The sequence below is a fragment of the Equus quagga genome, chromosome 7, assembly GCF_021613505.1.
Source record: "Equus quagga isolate Etosha38 chromosome 7, UCLA_HA_Equagga_1.0, whole genome shotgun sequence".
NCBI lineage: Eukaryota > Metazoa > Chordata > Mammalia > Perissodactyla > Equidae > Equus > Equus quagga.
The window spans coordinates 69603879-69621920 of NC_060273.1; the positions used below are offsets into that span (position 1 = coordinate 69603879).

At 55.7% G+C, this 18042-nt stretch overlaps 1 protein-coding gene across 3 annotated transcripts in view; it reads right to left on the reverse strand.

Annotated features, from left to right (window-relative positions):
- Nucleotides 1-17724, reverse strand: part of SYNPO (synaptopodin) — a 36802-nt gene extending 19078 nt beyond the window's left edge. The window contains exon 1 of one of the 3 annotated variants that reach the window (XR_006889365.1): nucleotides 11444-11678. Coding sequence is in view for 1 of the 3 variants with exons in the window: in XM_046666485.1 (XP_046522441.1) it covers nucleotides 17109-17505 (397 nt within the window). In the remaining 2 variants the exon portion in view is untranslated. Of the gene's footprint in view, nucleotides 1-11443; nucleotides 11679-17108 lie in introns of those variants that run through there. The other 2 variants (XM_046666485.1, XM_046666487.1) reach the window with 2 other exon arrangements.
- Between the last annotated feature and the right edge of the window lie 318 nt (nucleotides 17725-18042).

Genomic DNA, 18042 nt, shown 5'->3' on the forward strand with positions numbered 1-18042 from the left:
ACTCCCCGGGCTTTGCCAGCCGTCTCAGGGTCTCAGGCTCGCACGTATCTGCCACAGAAGCACTGGGACTCCCTCCGTCATGGCAGGTGGTCACCGTGAGCAACCTTATCAGGGGCCCTGTGCACTTCACTTTTATTACTCAGGGTGCTGTTTACTGAGTACTTCTGTTCCAGGCATTCGGTTTAAGTATTACCATTATTTTATTATGTTGTTTTATCTTCACAAGCTGTGAACTGAGAGGACCGTTATACCCACTTTACAGATGAGGAAACTGAGGCTCAGGAAGGTTTTGTGATTCGCCAAGGTTACTTGTCCAGTGAGTGGTCTGCGGTCTCCACTCCGGCCTCTCACTCCCACAACCATTCAGCGTGCCTGCCCTCCCCCAGAGAGCCCTCCTTTACCAGATCCAACCAGAGGTGCAGCCTGTCCACCCCACACCCCTGTGTCCTGCTCCACAAGGCATCCCGGGCACCTGGGGGAGCCGCCTGTAGTAAACCACGTCGCCTCTCTGATCTCAGCTTCCTCAGCAGCGAGGCAGGGATGGTGACTGTGCTTTGCAGAGTCGCTGCTGAGATACAGGGACGGTTTCTAGAGTGTAAAGCGCTGTGCACACCTGAGGGGGATTTCACTTCAGCCTTTTGTACAAACCCACCTCACACCATTCTACCAGCCTAGGCCTCTGTCCATCTCTCTCCCACCCTCCTGCAGCCCTCTCCGGGTCTGGTCTCCCTCTTCTGCTCACAATCAGGCACAGCCAAACAGCATCCCCTCTACAAGGGGATCCTGGCGTCAACCTCTAGCCAATGTGCTGAGCAAAGGGTTTGAATCCCAGGCCTGCCTCTCGCTAGACACGAGCCCCCAGGCCCCCTTGGAGCAGCCTCCGGGTCCAAGACTCCTGGGAGAGAAGGTGCAGCCAAGGCTGGCTCCCACCACTCGGTACACGGCCCTGATGCTGACCCTGCCGTGCCCCTGTCCCGGTGCCATTCACCAATTACCAGGTGAGTCTGGTTCCCCTCCAGCAGGAGGAGTCTCCTGCCGGAGGAGAGGCTGAACCGCCCATCCCCGCCCTCCCCTTGTCCCTCCAACCTCGAAAGAAAAGAGGCCTGGAGGTCAGGAGAGTCGCTTCGGGGTCTGTCCTGCCACAATTTGGGTAAGACATTGGGCTCGTTCCTGACCCTCTTTGGGCTTCAGTTTGTCCAAGTGTTCAAGGGAGTGGACCGGACCAGTGACTCCTAGAGTGTGGCACGCCCACACCTCTGGTGGAAGCAAAAGGATTTAGGTGGTACCCTGATCGTTAAAATCTTAATAGTTATGTAAACTTCACACGAGTATTGGAAAAGGAGTACAAGAAACACAGCAAACCTGTGAAAGGTGCATTAGTACTTAGGGAGACGGAAAAGTGGATATTTCAGTAACAAAAGTTAGACAAAAAAAAAATAAGTAAGTACAGGTGGTGCATGGACTCATTCATTCAGCTGATATTTACTGGACACCAGCTGAGGGCCAGGCACTGTTCACAGCCATGACGAGAAACACACGGAAGTCCCTGCCTGCCTTCTAGGAGCGGAGCAAGCTAATAAATGTCTGAGCAACTCCATGAGTCACTCAGACGGTCATGCTATAGAGAAAAACAAAGCAGGCATGGGAGATGTGCGGGCTGCCCAGGGTGGGGAGGGGTTTGCAAAGGTGAATATGGGAATCAAAGCATGAGAAGTGACATCTGAGTAAAGAACTGAATGAGGCGAGGCAGTGAGGCAGGCGCATGTTCACAGAAAGAGATGAGGCAGAGGGAGCAGCTCATGCTAAGGTCCTGAGGCAGACTGGCACCTGGCAGGTTTGAGGATGGTACATAATGTGGAGGTGGGACATGAATGAGGAAAACAGGTTCTTTAATGGCCCTACCTCTGCCCTTTGGGATCTCAGGGGTCCCCTTGCAATGCAACCTTCTGTGTGCACATATGTGCACACATACACACACTGCAACACACGTATTCTCAAGAGCTTCTGAATACTGGCGAGAGCCTAGCCAGCAGCGGCACATCCTCCACACACACGCCCCTGCACAGAGCTGCCGCTGGCTTCATACCTGCACTACCTGGAGCAGGGTGTGCACGGGCACCCACAGAGGGGGCAGAACCTACACACAAATGTGTGCACACTCAGCACCCGCGGGTCCTCAGGTGGCAGGCTGACACAAACACACATGCAGCAGGTACACACCCTGTGGGACAGCACATGTGTCTCCCTCCCGCCATCTTCAGGTAACCCGTTAGCAGACAGCCCTTGTCTGGAGGGCACATGCTCCTGGAGAATGGTGAGGGCACTGAAGGTGTGGTTTCAAATTCACCTCTCCAGCATCTCTGCACCTCAGTCACGGTTTCCCTTTTCCAGGGGCACATTAACCTGCCACCTGATGCTCAAATGTCCCAGGGGATTGTGTTGCTATCGAGAATGTCCCCTTTTCTACCTCTATTGCCATTAAACGGATAAGCCATGTACAATGCCCAGCACAGCACTGTAAAGGTGAGCAGCCGCAACCAGCATCATTGCATTCATTGCAGTGCGTGCATCATTGCAATGCATGCATTGCATTGTCACAGTCATCATCATCCTTTGCTTCACCCCTTCAGGTTGCTTGCGGTGGGGGGTGGGGGGCAGCTGAGGAGTAGAAGGAAAAGTCCAGACTGAGAGCTGGTGTCCTAGGTCTCAATCTGGTCTCCAACTCATGGTGAGGGCTCGGGCAAGTTCCGGCCCCTCTCTGGCTTAGAACAGAAACCTGCAGGGATGCACACATCCCTGGGGCATGTGTCCAAAATGCAGCTTCGGCCCAGACCCAGGACCACAGACTATGCTCATTAACAGTCTCCCTGAGGGGTTCTGAAGCACACCTGGGGAGGGGGGAACCCACTGGGCTTTAGAGCCCATGACTTTAAAAATGTGTTTGTAAGTGAATTAATATGTAGACAAATGCTTGGAATAAAGACTAGCACAGGGCCAGCCCCGTGGCCGAGTGGTTAAGTTTGTGCGCTCCACTTCGGTGGCCCAGGGTTTTGCCAGTTCGGATCCTGGGCGCGGACATGGCACTCCTCATCAAGCCACGCTGAGGCGGCATCCCACATAGCACAACCAGAAGAATCTGCAACTAGAATATACAACTACGTACTGGGGGCCTTTGGGGAGAAGAAGAAGAACAACAAAAAAGATTGGCAACAGTTGTTAGCTTAGGTGCCAATCTTAAAAAAAAAAAACACAAAAGACTAGCACATAGTAAGGTCCCATAATGTTAACAAAAAATACTTTATATATATATATACGCAATTATATATAGTAATTATATACTATCCCTTGAATGTGCACAGCACTCTTGCAGTTTTCCTAGCACCCTCACATCCCTCAGAAACAGAAGCCGAGCAAGGATGGTTACACTGTCTTACAGACTAGAAAACTGAGGCAGAGAAAGGCCAGGCTCTCACAGAACGCAGGTCTGTGGCTCCCCGCCAGACCTCAGCTCAGCCTCCTGAGATGTGTCCCCTGGGGCCGCCTCACCTCATCCCATATGCTTCTGACTTCCAGCCCACAGGGCACCTGTCCTTCCTCCAGGGAAACCTCCAGCTTTACAGAAACTCTGGACACACATGACTTCTCCATTAACTCGGGTTCACTGAGAACAGGACAACTTCAGCCCGTTAATTTCCTTCCAGTCATAACGTCCCTCTCACCGGGCAGTGCATGGGGTTCCCTAAGCCCTCACACGGCATGCTACCATTTGATCTGGAATAGTCCTTCTGTTCTAGGCAACCTGAGTTCAAGTCCCAGCTGAGCAGATCACTACCCTTAGCAAGGCTTACATGTGCTCAGCCTCAGTTTCCTCCTCTGTAAAGTGGTCTCCTGATGACTGCCCTTCGGGGTGACTGTGAGGATTGGGTCTCACAGGTGCGAAGTCCCAAGCATCAGGCGAGCACAGACGCTCCTGTAATGAGGGAGCACCACTCACTCAGAGGCTAAAGTGCGAGTTTCTGGAAGGCGGGAGTCCTGTCTCGTTCATCAGTGTACCCACACCTCCCGGATGCAATATGTGCTCGATAAATACGCGGCAGAAATGAAACAACATCGCCAAAGCAACTCTCCCTCAGCCCTAGCTCGCCGATGTAGTTCATGACCCATTATTTCTCAGTGTGGGGGCTGGAGGCACGGAGCAGGGATGGTCAAGGCTGGAAGGGGTGAGTTATGGGCCTGGGAAGTCCTCCCATCTGCCATGGCAGTGATGAAGGTCCTCCCAGGAGGGCCGTGCTCCGGGAGCCCTGAATGGAATCCTGTTGACTCAGAGGCATCAATAATGCACTAGTGTGTTCTCTCCTCATTGCCCTGTCACGCTAAGAATAGCACCAGCTACTCTTTCAGGGATTCCATAGGGAAGAGCGCAGGACACCAAGATGGGGACAAGCAGAGAAAGACATCACTAGGCTGTGGCCGGTCCAGCATCCTCCCTCCAAGGCCACCTTTCTGAACCCATAAGACAGAGGACCCCAGAGGTCAGAGCTGAAAGGGCTCTTAGAGGAAGCCGGTCAGGGGCTCTCAGGGATGTGGGAGGGGCCTGAGAAGATGCCCTTCCACCAGAACTGTTTCGTCTTTCCCTCCTCCCTTCTGATGCCCATTCTAATAAAGCCCGTGCCTTGAGCCCACCCCTCCCTATTCACGTGATGAACACATATAGGGTGGGTGGTCCCCTCTTAAGTGTGTCCTATGTCAAACTTTGGAGAGAGAGGAAGATTCTACAGCTTTTAATTAAAATATTTTTCTAAGTTTAAAAATGACCTAGAACAGTGCTTCTCACACTTTAATACACTTAAGGTGATTCCTCAAGGATGTTGTTAAAATGCAGATCTGAGTCAGGAAGTCTGGGCTGGGGCCTGAGCGTGTCCCTTCTCAGAAGCTTCCAGGTGATGTTGGCATTGCATCCACGGGCCATCCACTGAGGATAGAAAAACTAGAGTATTTCCCTACAGCACAGATGAAGAAACTGAGGCCCAGAGAGAAGAAGGGATGTGCTGAAGAGCACATGACAGAGCTGGGCTCACAGTGGAGGCCTCTTGACGCCTCCCAGGCTTGGCTGGGGGGCTCTGGGGTTGAATGGAGGTGCCAGGAGTGGAGCAGGGGACAGGCAACAGCTACAGGCAGTGGGAGACCCAGAGGGGCAGGGGTCCAGGGGTAGGCCTCCATTCAGCCAAAAGCTGAAGCTCCTGGGGTCCACAGGCTCCCACAAGGAATAAAAGGAAACAAGAATTTGCCTGAGAAGAGGGTCTCAGCTAGAGTGACTGCAGCCTCCGGCCTGAGCACACACGTGCCCTCGCCAGCTTGCAGTCGAGGCCTGATGAACCACCAGAACCGTCCCGGAAGGCAGGACGCATCAAGTGACTGTCAAACTGCAAACGAGATCCAGGGAGAGGAAGAGATGCCCCGGCACTGTTCTTCAGTCATCGGTGCCGTGGCTAGGGGAGGGCGGGGGGCCCCTGGGCAGCACCCTCAGGGTGGGCATCCGAGGGAAAGAAGAAAAGATGGGAGGCAAGGCCTGCCTCCCAGACCAGCATGAGGAACTGTTCCTCCTTCCTAGGATGGGCCTCCAACCCCTTCACAGCCTCCAGGCCCTGCATGACAGACCCACTGCCCCTCCACCCCCACCCCCTCCCCTCCTTCAAGCACTCAGTCAGGGCCCAAGCACTTCACCTCAGGGCCTTTGCACTGGCTGCTGCTTTTGCCTCCCTTCCCTTCCCTCCTCGGTGGTCACTCTCTGCCCATGCTTCTCATCCTTCGGGTCTGTTGACAGGTCTCAGGGAGGGCTTGCCTGCCCTCAGAGGTCATATTCCTCTGCCTGTCCTCCAAACTCTCATCAGATGTGTAATTCCATCATATTTGTCTGAGCGTCAGTGTGCTCTGCCCAATGGGAAGCAGCCCCTATAGGGCAGGGACCTTGGCTGTCATTTCTCTGCTATATTCCTGCCCCCACGCCTAGGTCATAGCTGGGGGACAATAAACATTTATTGACTGAATGAAGAAATAAATGAATAAAAACACTGCTCACATCACTACTGCAAAGCCTTCTACCTCTGTGGTTCCAAGTGGCCTCACTCGCCCTGGAGAAGGCGTACAGGACCGAGGTTTGCAAGATTATCCCAGTATAGTCCTCTGCTCTGCTCCTTCCCAGCTGAGTGGCCTTCACAGGTCACATCCCCTCTCTGAGGGGTCTCCAGCACCAGTAGTCAGGTCTAAATGGGAGATGAAATCTGGGAAAGGCTTTGAAAGCTGTAAAGAGCTTTAATTGGTAGCACTACTCTATCCATGTTTGAGACCCAGAGAGGGAAAGAGCTTCATTTAAGGCCACACAGCCAGTGTGCGGTGATGCTGGGTCCCAAGCACAGCATAAAGCCAGCAGCTGGGCTTCAGGCCCACCCAGGCTCAGTGGGGGGCACCATCTGCCTGGAGGCTGGGCAGGGGTGGAGAAGGGAGAGGAGAGGGTGGCTGGGAGCATTCAGCCTCAGGCCCAGAGCCAGGGTCGGGTGGGCGGGGCCCCCAGCAGGAGGCCTGAGTGGGGCCTGGCAGCTGGGCATGGGGGAGCCAACTGGCGCAGGCTGGGTGGTGGCATGCTTACTCCCCAGGCGCGTGACAGTCTATTTTTTAATCAGCACCCTCCCCATCCCCCAACTCCAAAAGGGCCCATAACAGGAATCGTGTCCAGGCTGAGACCAGGGCCACCTTGGGGATCAGTGGGAGGGTCCCCAACTCCCATCACCCCATAGAGCCTGCAAGTACTAAGCAGCCCACAGGCAGGACAGGAGACCCCGGAGGAAGAGCGCTTCCTGCCTGTGTGACCTTGGACCTGTCCTTAGACTTTCTGACCTCAGTTTCCCCCATCTGTACAGTGATGGGAGGCATGCCAGCCTCCATGGGAGTTCATGACAACCCAGGCTCTTGGGATCTACTCAAGCTCCGAGGCACTAATGACGCCCACTCATCAGGCCCTGGCAGAGCCTCCACTCCCACAGCACTCCCAGGGTACACTTGATCCTCCCTGACCTACTCCCAGAGGAGGGAGGGAGGGGAAGAAAAGAGGCTGAGCCGGCTCAAGGGACAACCTCAAAATCCCAGACCCCAGACCCAGTGAGGCTCTTCCATCCAGGGCCTGAGGGACAGAGATGATGAGAATCAAAGAGGAATGCTATGCATTCTTAAGCAGGTGGCTTGGCCCCTCTGAGCCTCTGGCACTCTATCTAAAGCAGAAGAGATGGTGTTGTGCAGTAGTTAAGCACGCAGGCTTTGGGGCCAGATTGCCTTGGTTTGAATCTGGCCACTTACCAGCTATATGACCTTGAGAAATTCACTTAACCTCTTTGTGCCTCAGTTTCCCATGTGTAAAATGTTGATAATAACAGTACTTACTTCGTGGAGTTGCTGACATGTAAAGAACTCAGAACACCCCTGGCACATAGCAAGTAACCGTAAACGTTAACTATTTTTCAAGAACTTTGGCTTTTATCTATGGAACACTCTTAGTCTCCGAGAGATTTTATTCCAGAGGATTAGATGTGAGGTCTCAGGCCAGCCCACTCTCCTGTCTGTGGGGCTCACCCAGCCTGTCCCTTCCTGGGCCATCACGGTGACGGCCCCTCCTGCTGGACCTGTGTTTTCGGCGCCTTTCGAGCTCTTTCACACCCACGATGCCCTCACACCCCTCCTAGCCCGTTCCATAGCAGCCCCGAACTGAAGCCTGAGTCCCAGAGGAAGCGAATGATTTGTCCAGGACCACCAGCCAGTGAGCTCAGATGAAGAGGTTCCAGGATCCGTTCCTGAAGCTCCGTCCAGGCCCTTTTCCCCAGTGCTGTACCCATCCTCCCGCCCTCAAAACCTGTTCCTAGCCAAACACTGAAAAGGAACTCATATGGAGAGAGGAGTCTTGAGCGTGCGTCTACCTCCTCAAGGGCCTCATATTTTAACAGATCAAAGCATGACAATACTATTTAATAAGTAATAGTTATCATTTTTTAGCATTTATCATCTCATTTAACTTCAGAACAACAGCACAAGATAGGGTTTATTATTGTTTCTATTTTATAGATGAAGAAATAAAAGGCTAGAGAGGTTATATAACATGCTCAAGGTCTCCCAGCTACTCAGGAGGAGAGCCCGGCGGTCCAGCCACAGGATCTGTGTATCAGCCCCGCAGGAAGCAGGCAGCACAGGGTGGACCGGATTCCGCTTCACCTGCAGCAGGCCTGGGGGGCCGGGCAGGGCAGGGTAAGGTCAACACAGTACTATACTATCCGGCCTCACCAAGTGGAAAAGATGAAGCTAGGATGGTGGAATTTCAGGCAGTGGCCAGTTGGTAAAGATTTCATTCTGGAGAGAGAGGGCTTTTGTCAGCCTCTGGAATTACAGGGCCTGGAGGCTGTCCCCACAGTGACTCCTCCTCTGGCCACAATGAGTAGCGATTGAGCCCCTGTGTCAAGGGACAGTTCACAAAGGACTCTGAGCTCATACACACACAGGCCTAACTCAGCAGAGCCCAGCCACCTCTCGGACCAGACTGCAGGCCCGGGGCTCCTATAGCCAATGGCCACCCCACCCCCCACCCCCAGCTCCCAGTGTAGACCATTTATCATGTTCTGAGATGCCCTTCCTCCCAACCCAATCGCCCCCATTCTTCTAGGCCCAAGTTCTGAACATGCCTCCTCCACGAAGCCAGCCGTGACCACTCCTTCAAATAATACTCCAGTCTCCACTCCAATGTCACCTCCAGAGGGAGGCCTTCCCCAGCCACCAACACAAAGTAACCCCTCCAACTCTTCTCCATCTTCGCAGTGTGGCTTTTTAAAAAAATATATATACCACTTTTATCTATCTGAAAACACCTCGTTGATTTCTTTGCTTCCCTTTTTCTTGTCTATCTCCCCAATTAAAATGCAAGCTCCTTGAGGTCAGGGACCTGTCTCATTCACTCCTATAACCCTAGTGCCTAAAGGACCCACCCCATCCCGTTGCTAGCCAGGGACACTGAGGTCCATAGAGAGCAAGGCATTCACCCAAGGTCACACGGCAAGCAAGTGACCTTGGGTGAATCCCTTAGCAGAGGTTGGCCTAGCCCCTAGGTCTCTGCACTGCAGCCCAGGGCACTTGGCCTATCCCCACCCGCACTCCAGTTGACCCTCTGCTGACTTATCTTGTCCCTGCCTCCACTCGACAGTGGGGGCCAGAGCCTGCAAACCCTCGACAACAGCGCCCTTCCACCTCCCCAGGGGCTCGCCGTGCCCCTTGCCGGGCAGCCCTGCCTGCTTCCCCCTCCGTCCCTCCCTTCCTGGCATCAGCAGCTCTGATGAGCTCATGTCTGGAAGCCCGGGAGCTGCCCTGAAGGAAAAGGAGCCTCCCAGGCCAGGCCCCTAGGCCTGGAGGTGTGTTTGGCCTTGTGGGAGGGGGACCCAGGCAGGAAGGTGCTGAGCCCCGCCCAGCCCGCCTCCCAAGCTGAGAAGATGGAGAGACGGTTCCTCCCCTGCTCCTCCCATCTCTCCAGGTGCTCCTGGGCCACTCAGCCCCCTCCCACTTATCAAGGAGCTTCTCTGTCCCAGGGAGGGGCGTCTGCTGCCTTCGACTCACAGAATCACCCAGGGTGTACCCCTGCCCTTCCCAGCCTCATCTCCCCAGCTCTGAAATGGGAAGATGAGATAAAATGCAGCCCCAAGAAGCTAGAGGTCAGTTGGGAACCAGGCACCTGTATGCCACAGGGTTTTTTTCTCTTTTTTTTCACCTTAGGGGAAGGGCAACAGCTAATAAGAGAGGGAAGGCGTTAAAGACCTTATTCTAACCATGTAAACGCTGATTCTGACCCCAGCTTAATTTAGGTGCTAGTTCGGGAGGCAGTGGGGAGCTGGCCCACGGCCTGCAAAGTAGGCACCGGCCTGAAAAGTGGTGACTGGGAGCCGGGGTGGCATAGCAGCAAACCATTTGCCTTTGGGAAGTTCTCTGAATGTGGAACTAGAGTGATCCTAGTCCATTCTCCTTATTGTACAGATGGGGAAACTGAGGACCCAAGAGGAGGTGGAATCAAGATCTCATATGCAGACAGAGGCAGGGGACCCCTCCTCCACAGGGCATTTTCACCTCTCTTGAGGGGTCTGTCCCACAGCCTGAGGTAATAGGGTAAGCTGTGGGGGAGGAGGTCTTCGGTTTGCTTGTGGTGCTGCCCCCCAACACAGGATGGGGGCCAGGCCTGGGACTGGGGACAGGCAGCCTGGCACCACAAGGTTTGCAGTCCTTACCCAGTGTGCCCTAGTCCCTCTGAGCGGCATTCTATCTCATCACTGCCCCTACAGCCACCATGAGCACTGCCGTCTCCAACGCCATTGTCCCCTCAATGGGAGCCAGAGAGGGCAGGGGGCTTCCCCCAAGATCACACAGCAAGTTGGTTTATTACAGTGCCACCTGCCACTCGGGATAGCGTGGGGAGGGGGGCTGGGGCTTCCCTGCTCACTGTGGTCCCTTGTAGACAACCCAGACATGGAACACAGCGGGGTCCCTGTCCGCATGGAGAATAGGGCCTGAAACTCAGGGTGGAGATGGGGAGGAAAGCATCTCTCCAGGGTCTTCAGAGGTCCCGTTAGGGCCCTGGATGTAGCCCCCTGATTCCACAGCGCAACGGTCAGAAAGGAACCGCACCCTCCACTCCACCTCTAGGGCCTCGGTGCTCACCTTGGCAAACGGGGCAATAATGGGGTGTCGTGAGAATTTGATGTGGAGCCCTTCGGACAGATCCCCCCTCCCCGGAGGCCCTCAGGAAAGGCCTCGATTTCCCCAGGTGGGGCTGGGGCGGTGGTCCAGGCGCTCCGAAGCTTCAGCGTCCCGCCTGCCTCGCCAGCCCGGCCAGACCCCGGCGCCGGGCGCCCCACCCGCGGGGAGGGGGGGCGCGGGCCCAGCACACGCCGTTCCCGCTGCCCCACAGGCGCCCATGTTGGTCAACCCCGGGCAGAGCCCAGCCCGCCGTTTCCCTGAGCCAAGCGGCTCCCACCTTTCCCAGAGCGCGCGGGGGGCGCAGACCCCCCTCCGGCAGTTGCCCACCCCGGAGCCGGGGGCCGCTGCGGTCCCGATCTGCTTGCGGGTTGGGGCTCGAGGGCTGGAGCCCCCGCAGCCCCAGGGAGTAGCTTCCCCGCATCGGGGCGTCATCCCACTCCTGAGCTGCTTGAGAGCTTTGAGATTTCTCCAGCGCCCCCCGCCCCCACCCTACAGATGGAGAAACTGAGGCCCAGAGTGTGGCAGCGACTTGGCCAAGGTCATCCTGCGTGAGAGGACCGGAGCCCAGGTGTGCCACCTCCACCGGGGCGGCGCCGGGAACAGCACAGGTGGGAAGGGGCGAGGCTTGCTCGGCGCCCGCACCCCTGCCTGGCCAGCGCCCCTCACTCACCTCCAGCCGCCGCGCGCGGTCCCCGAGCTCACCGGCGCCGCCACCTCCGCGCACCTGGCCGCGTCCGTCAGGGCGCCCCGCCCCGAGACCCCCGCCACCCCCGCCCCGCGCCGGACGCCCCCTCTGCGCCGCCGCCACCGCCACTGCCTAGCGGGCTGCTCGGGGACCCGGAGCCGGGAGGGCTGGGCGGGCGGGCGAGCCGCGCTCCTGCCGCCCGCTCCCCGGGGCCCTAGCGCCGCCCTGCCCACCGCCCCGCCCCGCCCAGCCCTTGGAGGTGCGCCTCCCTCCCCCACAGGCTCGGCCTCCTGTCTCCTGGCGGTCCCCCTCACTCCCCCTTTCCTCTCCCTGTGCATCGCTCTCTGCTGCCCAGTTGTCTGGCTCTCTGTTTCCTCCTCGTTTTTTTGTATCTCTAGGTCGGTCCCTAAAGCCTTCTGCTTTCTGTTTCACTCAGTTTCTTCATGCCTCCCCATCCATCTCATCTCCATTTCTTTTCTTCATCCCTCCCACTACCCCCCTTTTAAATATGTCTTTGTGATTCTGTCCCCATCACTGACACCACTTCCCACCTCCCCCACCTCCCCACCCCATTTCCTTTCAGACCCAGATGCAGGACCCTCTGAGGCCCATCCACTCTGCTTCCTCTCAGCCCCAGCACTGGAATAACTGTTACTTGGTAGGACTTAGGCAAATGGGGACTGAGGAAGATTGCCACCTCCTCACCAGCCGGAGGCCATCCCCTGACTTAACTACTGGGCCAGCAACAAGGGCAGGGTGCTGTGTGCCTCTGGGGCTTCAGTTCCCTATCTGTTCATTGAACTAACTGCCGTTCAGATTGCGCTCAGCAGAGCCCATGGCAGCAGTCACTGTGCTGCAGAATCACATGGGGATGCTGTTAAAAGCCGAGAGTCCCACATGCCGGTGTGCCCTCCCAGTGTGGGGTGGGCAGTGGGCTTGGAAACAGGACTGATAACAAGCACCCTTCACACCCCCAACAATTCTGAAACAAAACCATGCTACGCTTGGGCAAATGCCGGCCTGGGTTTTCACCGAAGTTTCCCTGCGTTTCACGTACCCCACCCCTTCAACCAGAGCAGTTCCACTTTCATCTGTCTTTTATATCAAGGTTCTGTGTTTAGATTTCTACCACAGGAAGTTAGAAATGTGCTGATGTAAGCCCACCCGACTTGAGGTTCTGTGAAACGCAGAGCTGCATGTGGCCTGGGTTTGGGACATCCCCTGTCCCCAGTGGGCAGGCTCTGAGTGCAGGAGGTCAGGTGACAGAAGGGACAAACCCTCCTGGCCACTCCCATCCCTCTCCCTGGCCCCATGGGTTGCAGAGGATTCCTCTGGCCTTGTGGCTGCTCTTGTGCTGGGGCTGCCACAGGGGGAGATGGGGGGCACAAAGAGGGTCCCGGGGATTGGCATCAGGCAGGGTATTGCCTGCCCTCCGAGTGTGTGTGCTAGGAAAGTGGCTACAGCCCAGCCTGTGGGGAAGCAGGAAAGGAACTGTGTGTGGGAGAGAGAGGGAGAGAGAGAGAGAAATGCTAGGATTACTGTGTGGGTGGGTATGAAAGAGCAGGAGATGGGGAAAAGGAAGGAGGATAGAAAGTGGTTCGGTCCGTATGTAGGCGTGTGCCAGTGGGTGTGCAAGAGTGGATATGCCTGTAGGAGAGAATGCGTGCATGTAAGAGAGATTTTAAAGTGTAGGTGTGCGAGCAAAAGGAAATGGAGAAAAAACATGCTTTTAACCTGTGGCTAGGGGAGGGAATATGTGTGCTTGCATGTTTCCAGGCGGGACTGTGGCCATGGATGCAAATCTGATACACACGTCCACACGTGAAAGTGAGGCATGCGTGGGCGAGAGGGGTCTGTGGGAGAGCGTCTGCTGGTGTGTCTCCCATGCATGGATGTGTGGGTATCTGAGGGCATGCCCATGTGTGCACATGTGTGCAGATGTGTGAGTACATACACGTGAGTATTTGCATAAGAACACGCTGTGTATACATGTGTGTATGTGGGGGTGTGAGCGTGTGCGGGAGTGCACATGTGAGGCGCACATGAGCCTGTGAGCCCTGCTTCTGCACCATCACCCTCCTATTATGGTCACTGTGGCGTGGGTGAGGGAGTGGGCAGCGCCAAGCCCAGCCTCCTCTGTCCGCCCTCCCTCCCACAGCCTGAAGAGCAGGGGCCTTGTCCTTGGTCCAGTGACCACTGTCAGCTCTTACCATGGACGTGGGTTCCTCTGCCTCAACAAGACAGACATGGCCAGGGGCCGGGCTCATCTGAAAACCCAGATCCACGCCCTGTCCCCACCCCAGAGGCTTGGAGCAGTTTCCAACTAGAGTTGGAAAGGCCTCCAATCCTCCAGACACCCTGGACCCCCAATAAAAAATGGCCGGAGAGAAGGGAAGGCAGCTCTCCCGAAGCCTGGGGGAAGGAGGGGCTGGATCAGCGCCGGATCCCAGGCCTCCTGAGTGGATCCAAGGGGGAGGGAACACGGCTCCGTAGAATCCTCCTCCATCCCCCGGAGCCTGAACAACCTTTTTCCAGCCCTGGGTGGGAGGAAGAACACAGCCTGCCTCGTCTCCATGGAGACAAGGCAGCACAGAGGGTGGCTGACAGCATGGGCCAGACCTCCCAGGGTTCCCATCTCAGCTCTGCCACTCACAGCCCTGAGACTTTGACGAGTCCCCTAAACTCATTGTGCCTTAGTTTCCTCATCTGTGAAAAAGAGATAAGAATAGTATGAACCTCATAGGGTTGTTTAGAGGATGAAATGCAGTAACCCATACAAAGCATTTAGCACAGTGCCTAACATCTGAACTGGGAGGCAGAAGCCCTGGGTTCCAGCTCTAGCTTTGCCACCAACTTACTGTGTGATCTTGGACAAGTTGCTTGCCATCTCTGGGCCTCAGAGTCTCCACAAGATTATCTACGTAATAATCTCAATGAACACTGCCAGTTATGAGCAGCTGAGACTTTGTGGAAAGGACAGCTGTAGCATGGGGCTCTCTTGCTGAGCTAAGGACTAACCAGCGCTGGTTCAGACCTTACCACGAGCCCTACATGACACTCTCCTCCCCACGTATATTCTCCCAAATTGGCAGCAGCTGATGGCAGGAAACTGGAGCCGCAGGCTGCTGCCCACCTCATCTCTCTGCACTCCTGACCGTTCAGCCTGCCAAGGACCCCATTCTGCCCTGCTCAGCTGGTACTCAGGCCTTAGAGAAATGACATTGGTACTCACCCATCCCAAGTGGTTGGTGCCCAAGGCAGAAGATGCTGTGCCCCACACTTAAAACTGCCAGGGAACCCTCAAGAGAAGCAGGTATAATTGTGGGAGGATGGATGTAGTTGTCTGAAGATGTTTATAATCCTCAGGCAGCAATGGGAGGAAGCTTTGAAAGAAAGCCCTAATCCATTAATAACCTGGCAGCTCCACAGACCTCTTCCCTCCGGATCTCTCGGTGGAGAGAAGGGACTCTGGCCCCTCCCTTTCCCAAAGGAGCAGAAAGGCCAGTGTAGGCTCGGACCCAAGACCACCCGGATTTCCACTCTCCTGCAAGACCAGTTTCCTTCTGCCTCCGCCTCCGAGAAGTCTTCCCTGCTCATTTCATCCTCCTGAGGTCACTCCTGCCTTCTCTGTCCCTAGAAATGTTCAGGACAGAACTAGATAACCATCCGGCTGGACATTAAAGGGAGGAATGAACCAGGCTGTGAGGCAAGAAGAACACGACCATAGTCTCGCTCCAACGCTGACTGTGTGACCTTGGGCAAGGGACTCAAGTCTCTGAGCCTCTCAGTTCCCTCATGCGCACAATGGGGAGAGAGACATCTGTCTTGAAATGCTGTAGTAAGACCAATGAGAATGGGACACTGTGAAAGGACTTAGCTCCGTGTGAGGAACCAACAGGACTCATTAAAGTAGTCCCTTCTTCTCCCCTCTCCATCTGTGGCCTCTTCCACTCCAGAATGTCGACAGACAACACTCTTCCTTATAAATCCAGAATACAGTGGTGGCTAAGAGCAAAGCCTCATATTCAAAACACTGTGATTGAGTCAGGGCTTAGCAGCTTGCTGGCCATGAGTCTTGGACAAGTCACTTACATTCTCTGAGCCTCGATCTTCCCATCTGTACAATGGAGATGATATGTTTCTAATGGGATTGTCAGGAGATGAAATGAAACGACATGTGTAAAGCTCTAGCACAGCGGGCTTAAGAAATAACAGCTGTGGTATTATTGAGCCGATGATGATCATTTTGATTAGTATCAATATCCCTCACATGCTTGTCTAGATTACTCTAAAATTTCTGAAACACTGGCCCATCTGGGATCATTGCAACCTCACGACAGCTCTATGAGGTAGATAGGGCTCATATTTTTATTTTATTTCCACAGATGAAGAAACGGAGGCTCACCAAGGGGAAGGGATTTGCTGGGGTTTGGCTGGTCAGCATTGGATCCAGAATCAACACCCACATCTCCCGACCCTGTGAGAGGGAAGGGAGCGTGTCCTGGGGCTTCAGGCTTTTGGGGACCTGGATTTGGGCTGACTCTGGTATGAGGGCCCACCTCCAAGTTCAAGGCTGCTAGACCCTCTTGGGGTCCTCCTTCCTCCTGCCCCAGATGCACCGAAGGCCCCCCTCGCTCCTGCCCGTGGAATGGTGGCCCTGGGGGGTGGTCAGAGCCTGGAGAGGATTATTTCAGAAAAGACAGTGGGGTGGGCGGGATGGCTGGTGAGATGCCAGCCAGGGCGTCAGCGACGCCCGCACAGAAATGAAGCGTTCCTTCAGTTTCCTGACGCACAAGCCCTCCCAGGCCTGTGTCCCCCGCACGCCCTGCACCCCCAGGATCTGCTGGCAGCGGCTCCCGCCTGAGCGAGCATGGCCCTGCTCACGTCCTCCCCATCTGGACCCACTTCAGCGTTTCCATGGGCCCGCGGTGGAGGTGATTCAGCATGGGTTTCCCTGTCCCGCCCTGCACTGCCAGCTTCCGCCGCCTGTGGGAACATTATCGTCAGTCTTCCTTCCGTGAGCTCTGCCCTACACACTGTCACCAGGTCCTCCCTGGAGCCCCTGTGATGTGGGTCCTGCCTCTGTCATCTCTGACAGATGGGAAGCTGAGGTCCAGGTGAGGAATGTGGGCTCAGCTTGGCCACCGACAGGCCGAGTGACCTGGAGTAGCCTCTCCTCCCTCTGGGCCTCAGTTTTCCCACCTGTAAAATTAGGAGGTCTCTACCTCGGAAGCTCCAGAGGGCAGGGACCGCACCTGTTTGCCCCGTGCTGCATCCCCAGCACCCGGGGGGCTGCTCTCAGTATGTTCAGGGAGACGGTTCTGCCCCATCAGTGGCTCCGACTCCATGGTCATTCCTCATCACGGATGATTAAAGGGCAGAGAAGAGTGAAGGATGGATTTTTTTTAACCAACCATGATAATACAGCTTTCACTCACTGCCTACTCACGTGCCCTCTTTGGCAGAGAAAAGAGTGGGCTTAGATGTGGTACAGCGAGAACTGCACGTAACTCGCAGCCTCCGCCATCTCTCCACAGCTGTTAATCTGGGCATGCCCGTGGGACTGTGATGGGCTGTTATGTATCATGGGAAACAGGGTCAGGAGCTTCTGTGATGCTGGCAGTCCAGGGGAACAGGGACATGAGCTTACCTGGTTTCTGGGCAACCCTGGGCCCAGGGCTGGAGCTGAGGCTGGCTGTCCTCACCTGCCGAGCCCTCACCATGGCCCAGTCCTGGCTGGCCCTGTTGTCATGCTGGGAACCCCCTTGTGCCTCCCTGGAGCAGGTGGGTGGCTGGAGGCCCAGGGCTCTGGGCAGCTGTGGTGCCCCTTGGGTGGCTCTGCAGGTGCTGTCCTCACTCTTGCTGGCCACTCCATCTTCCTCCAAGTCTGTGAACCCCGCCTCTCCCTGCAGGCCCTCCTCACCGCCGCTCTCCTCAGCCTCCAAGGCCAGACACCTGTAGCTCCCATCGGGGATCCCGAAGGCGCAGGGGGTAGACCTGCCCTCGCTGGGTCCGAGGGGTGGGGATGGGAGGTGGGGGCCCAGCATGGTGCTGCCTCTCCTCAGGGATGCAGAGAAGCTGACACCTGAGGTGGGGGCGGGGCCACCTGTGCAAGCACTGGTCTCTGCTCCTCTAGAGGCCTCCTCTGGCTCTCTGCAGCTTTGTCTTCCTCAGCCGACTCGCAGAGCGGAGGCGAGGTCCAACTCTGGGGCCTTCCTTGGCCGGGTGGGGTGGTGGACCCCCAAGCCCTCCTTCTTAACTCTGGTCTGTAGGCCCCCCTTCAAGACGATCTATCTGCACAGGGAGAAAAGAAACAGCACAAGAGACAGTTCGCTGGGTGTTCCAGATGGAATTTCTGAGACCTGTCCACTTTAGGGTAGCCCTGAGAACTGGCTGGGGATTGGGTTACAAGTCCCACACATCCACGGGACAGACCCAAGCTTCAGTCATTTGTCATCCCAAATTTTTGCCATATCCTTATGCCACCTGATACTTTATTTACTTAATATTTTTCCGTCAGTCAACTTTAAATAACCTACTTCTATTATTTTAGTCTTATCTTAAGCAATAATTGCAGGAAAACC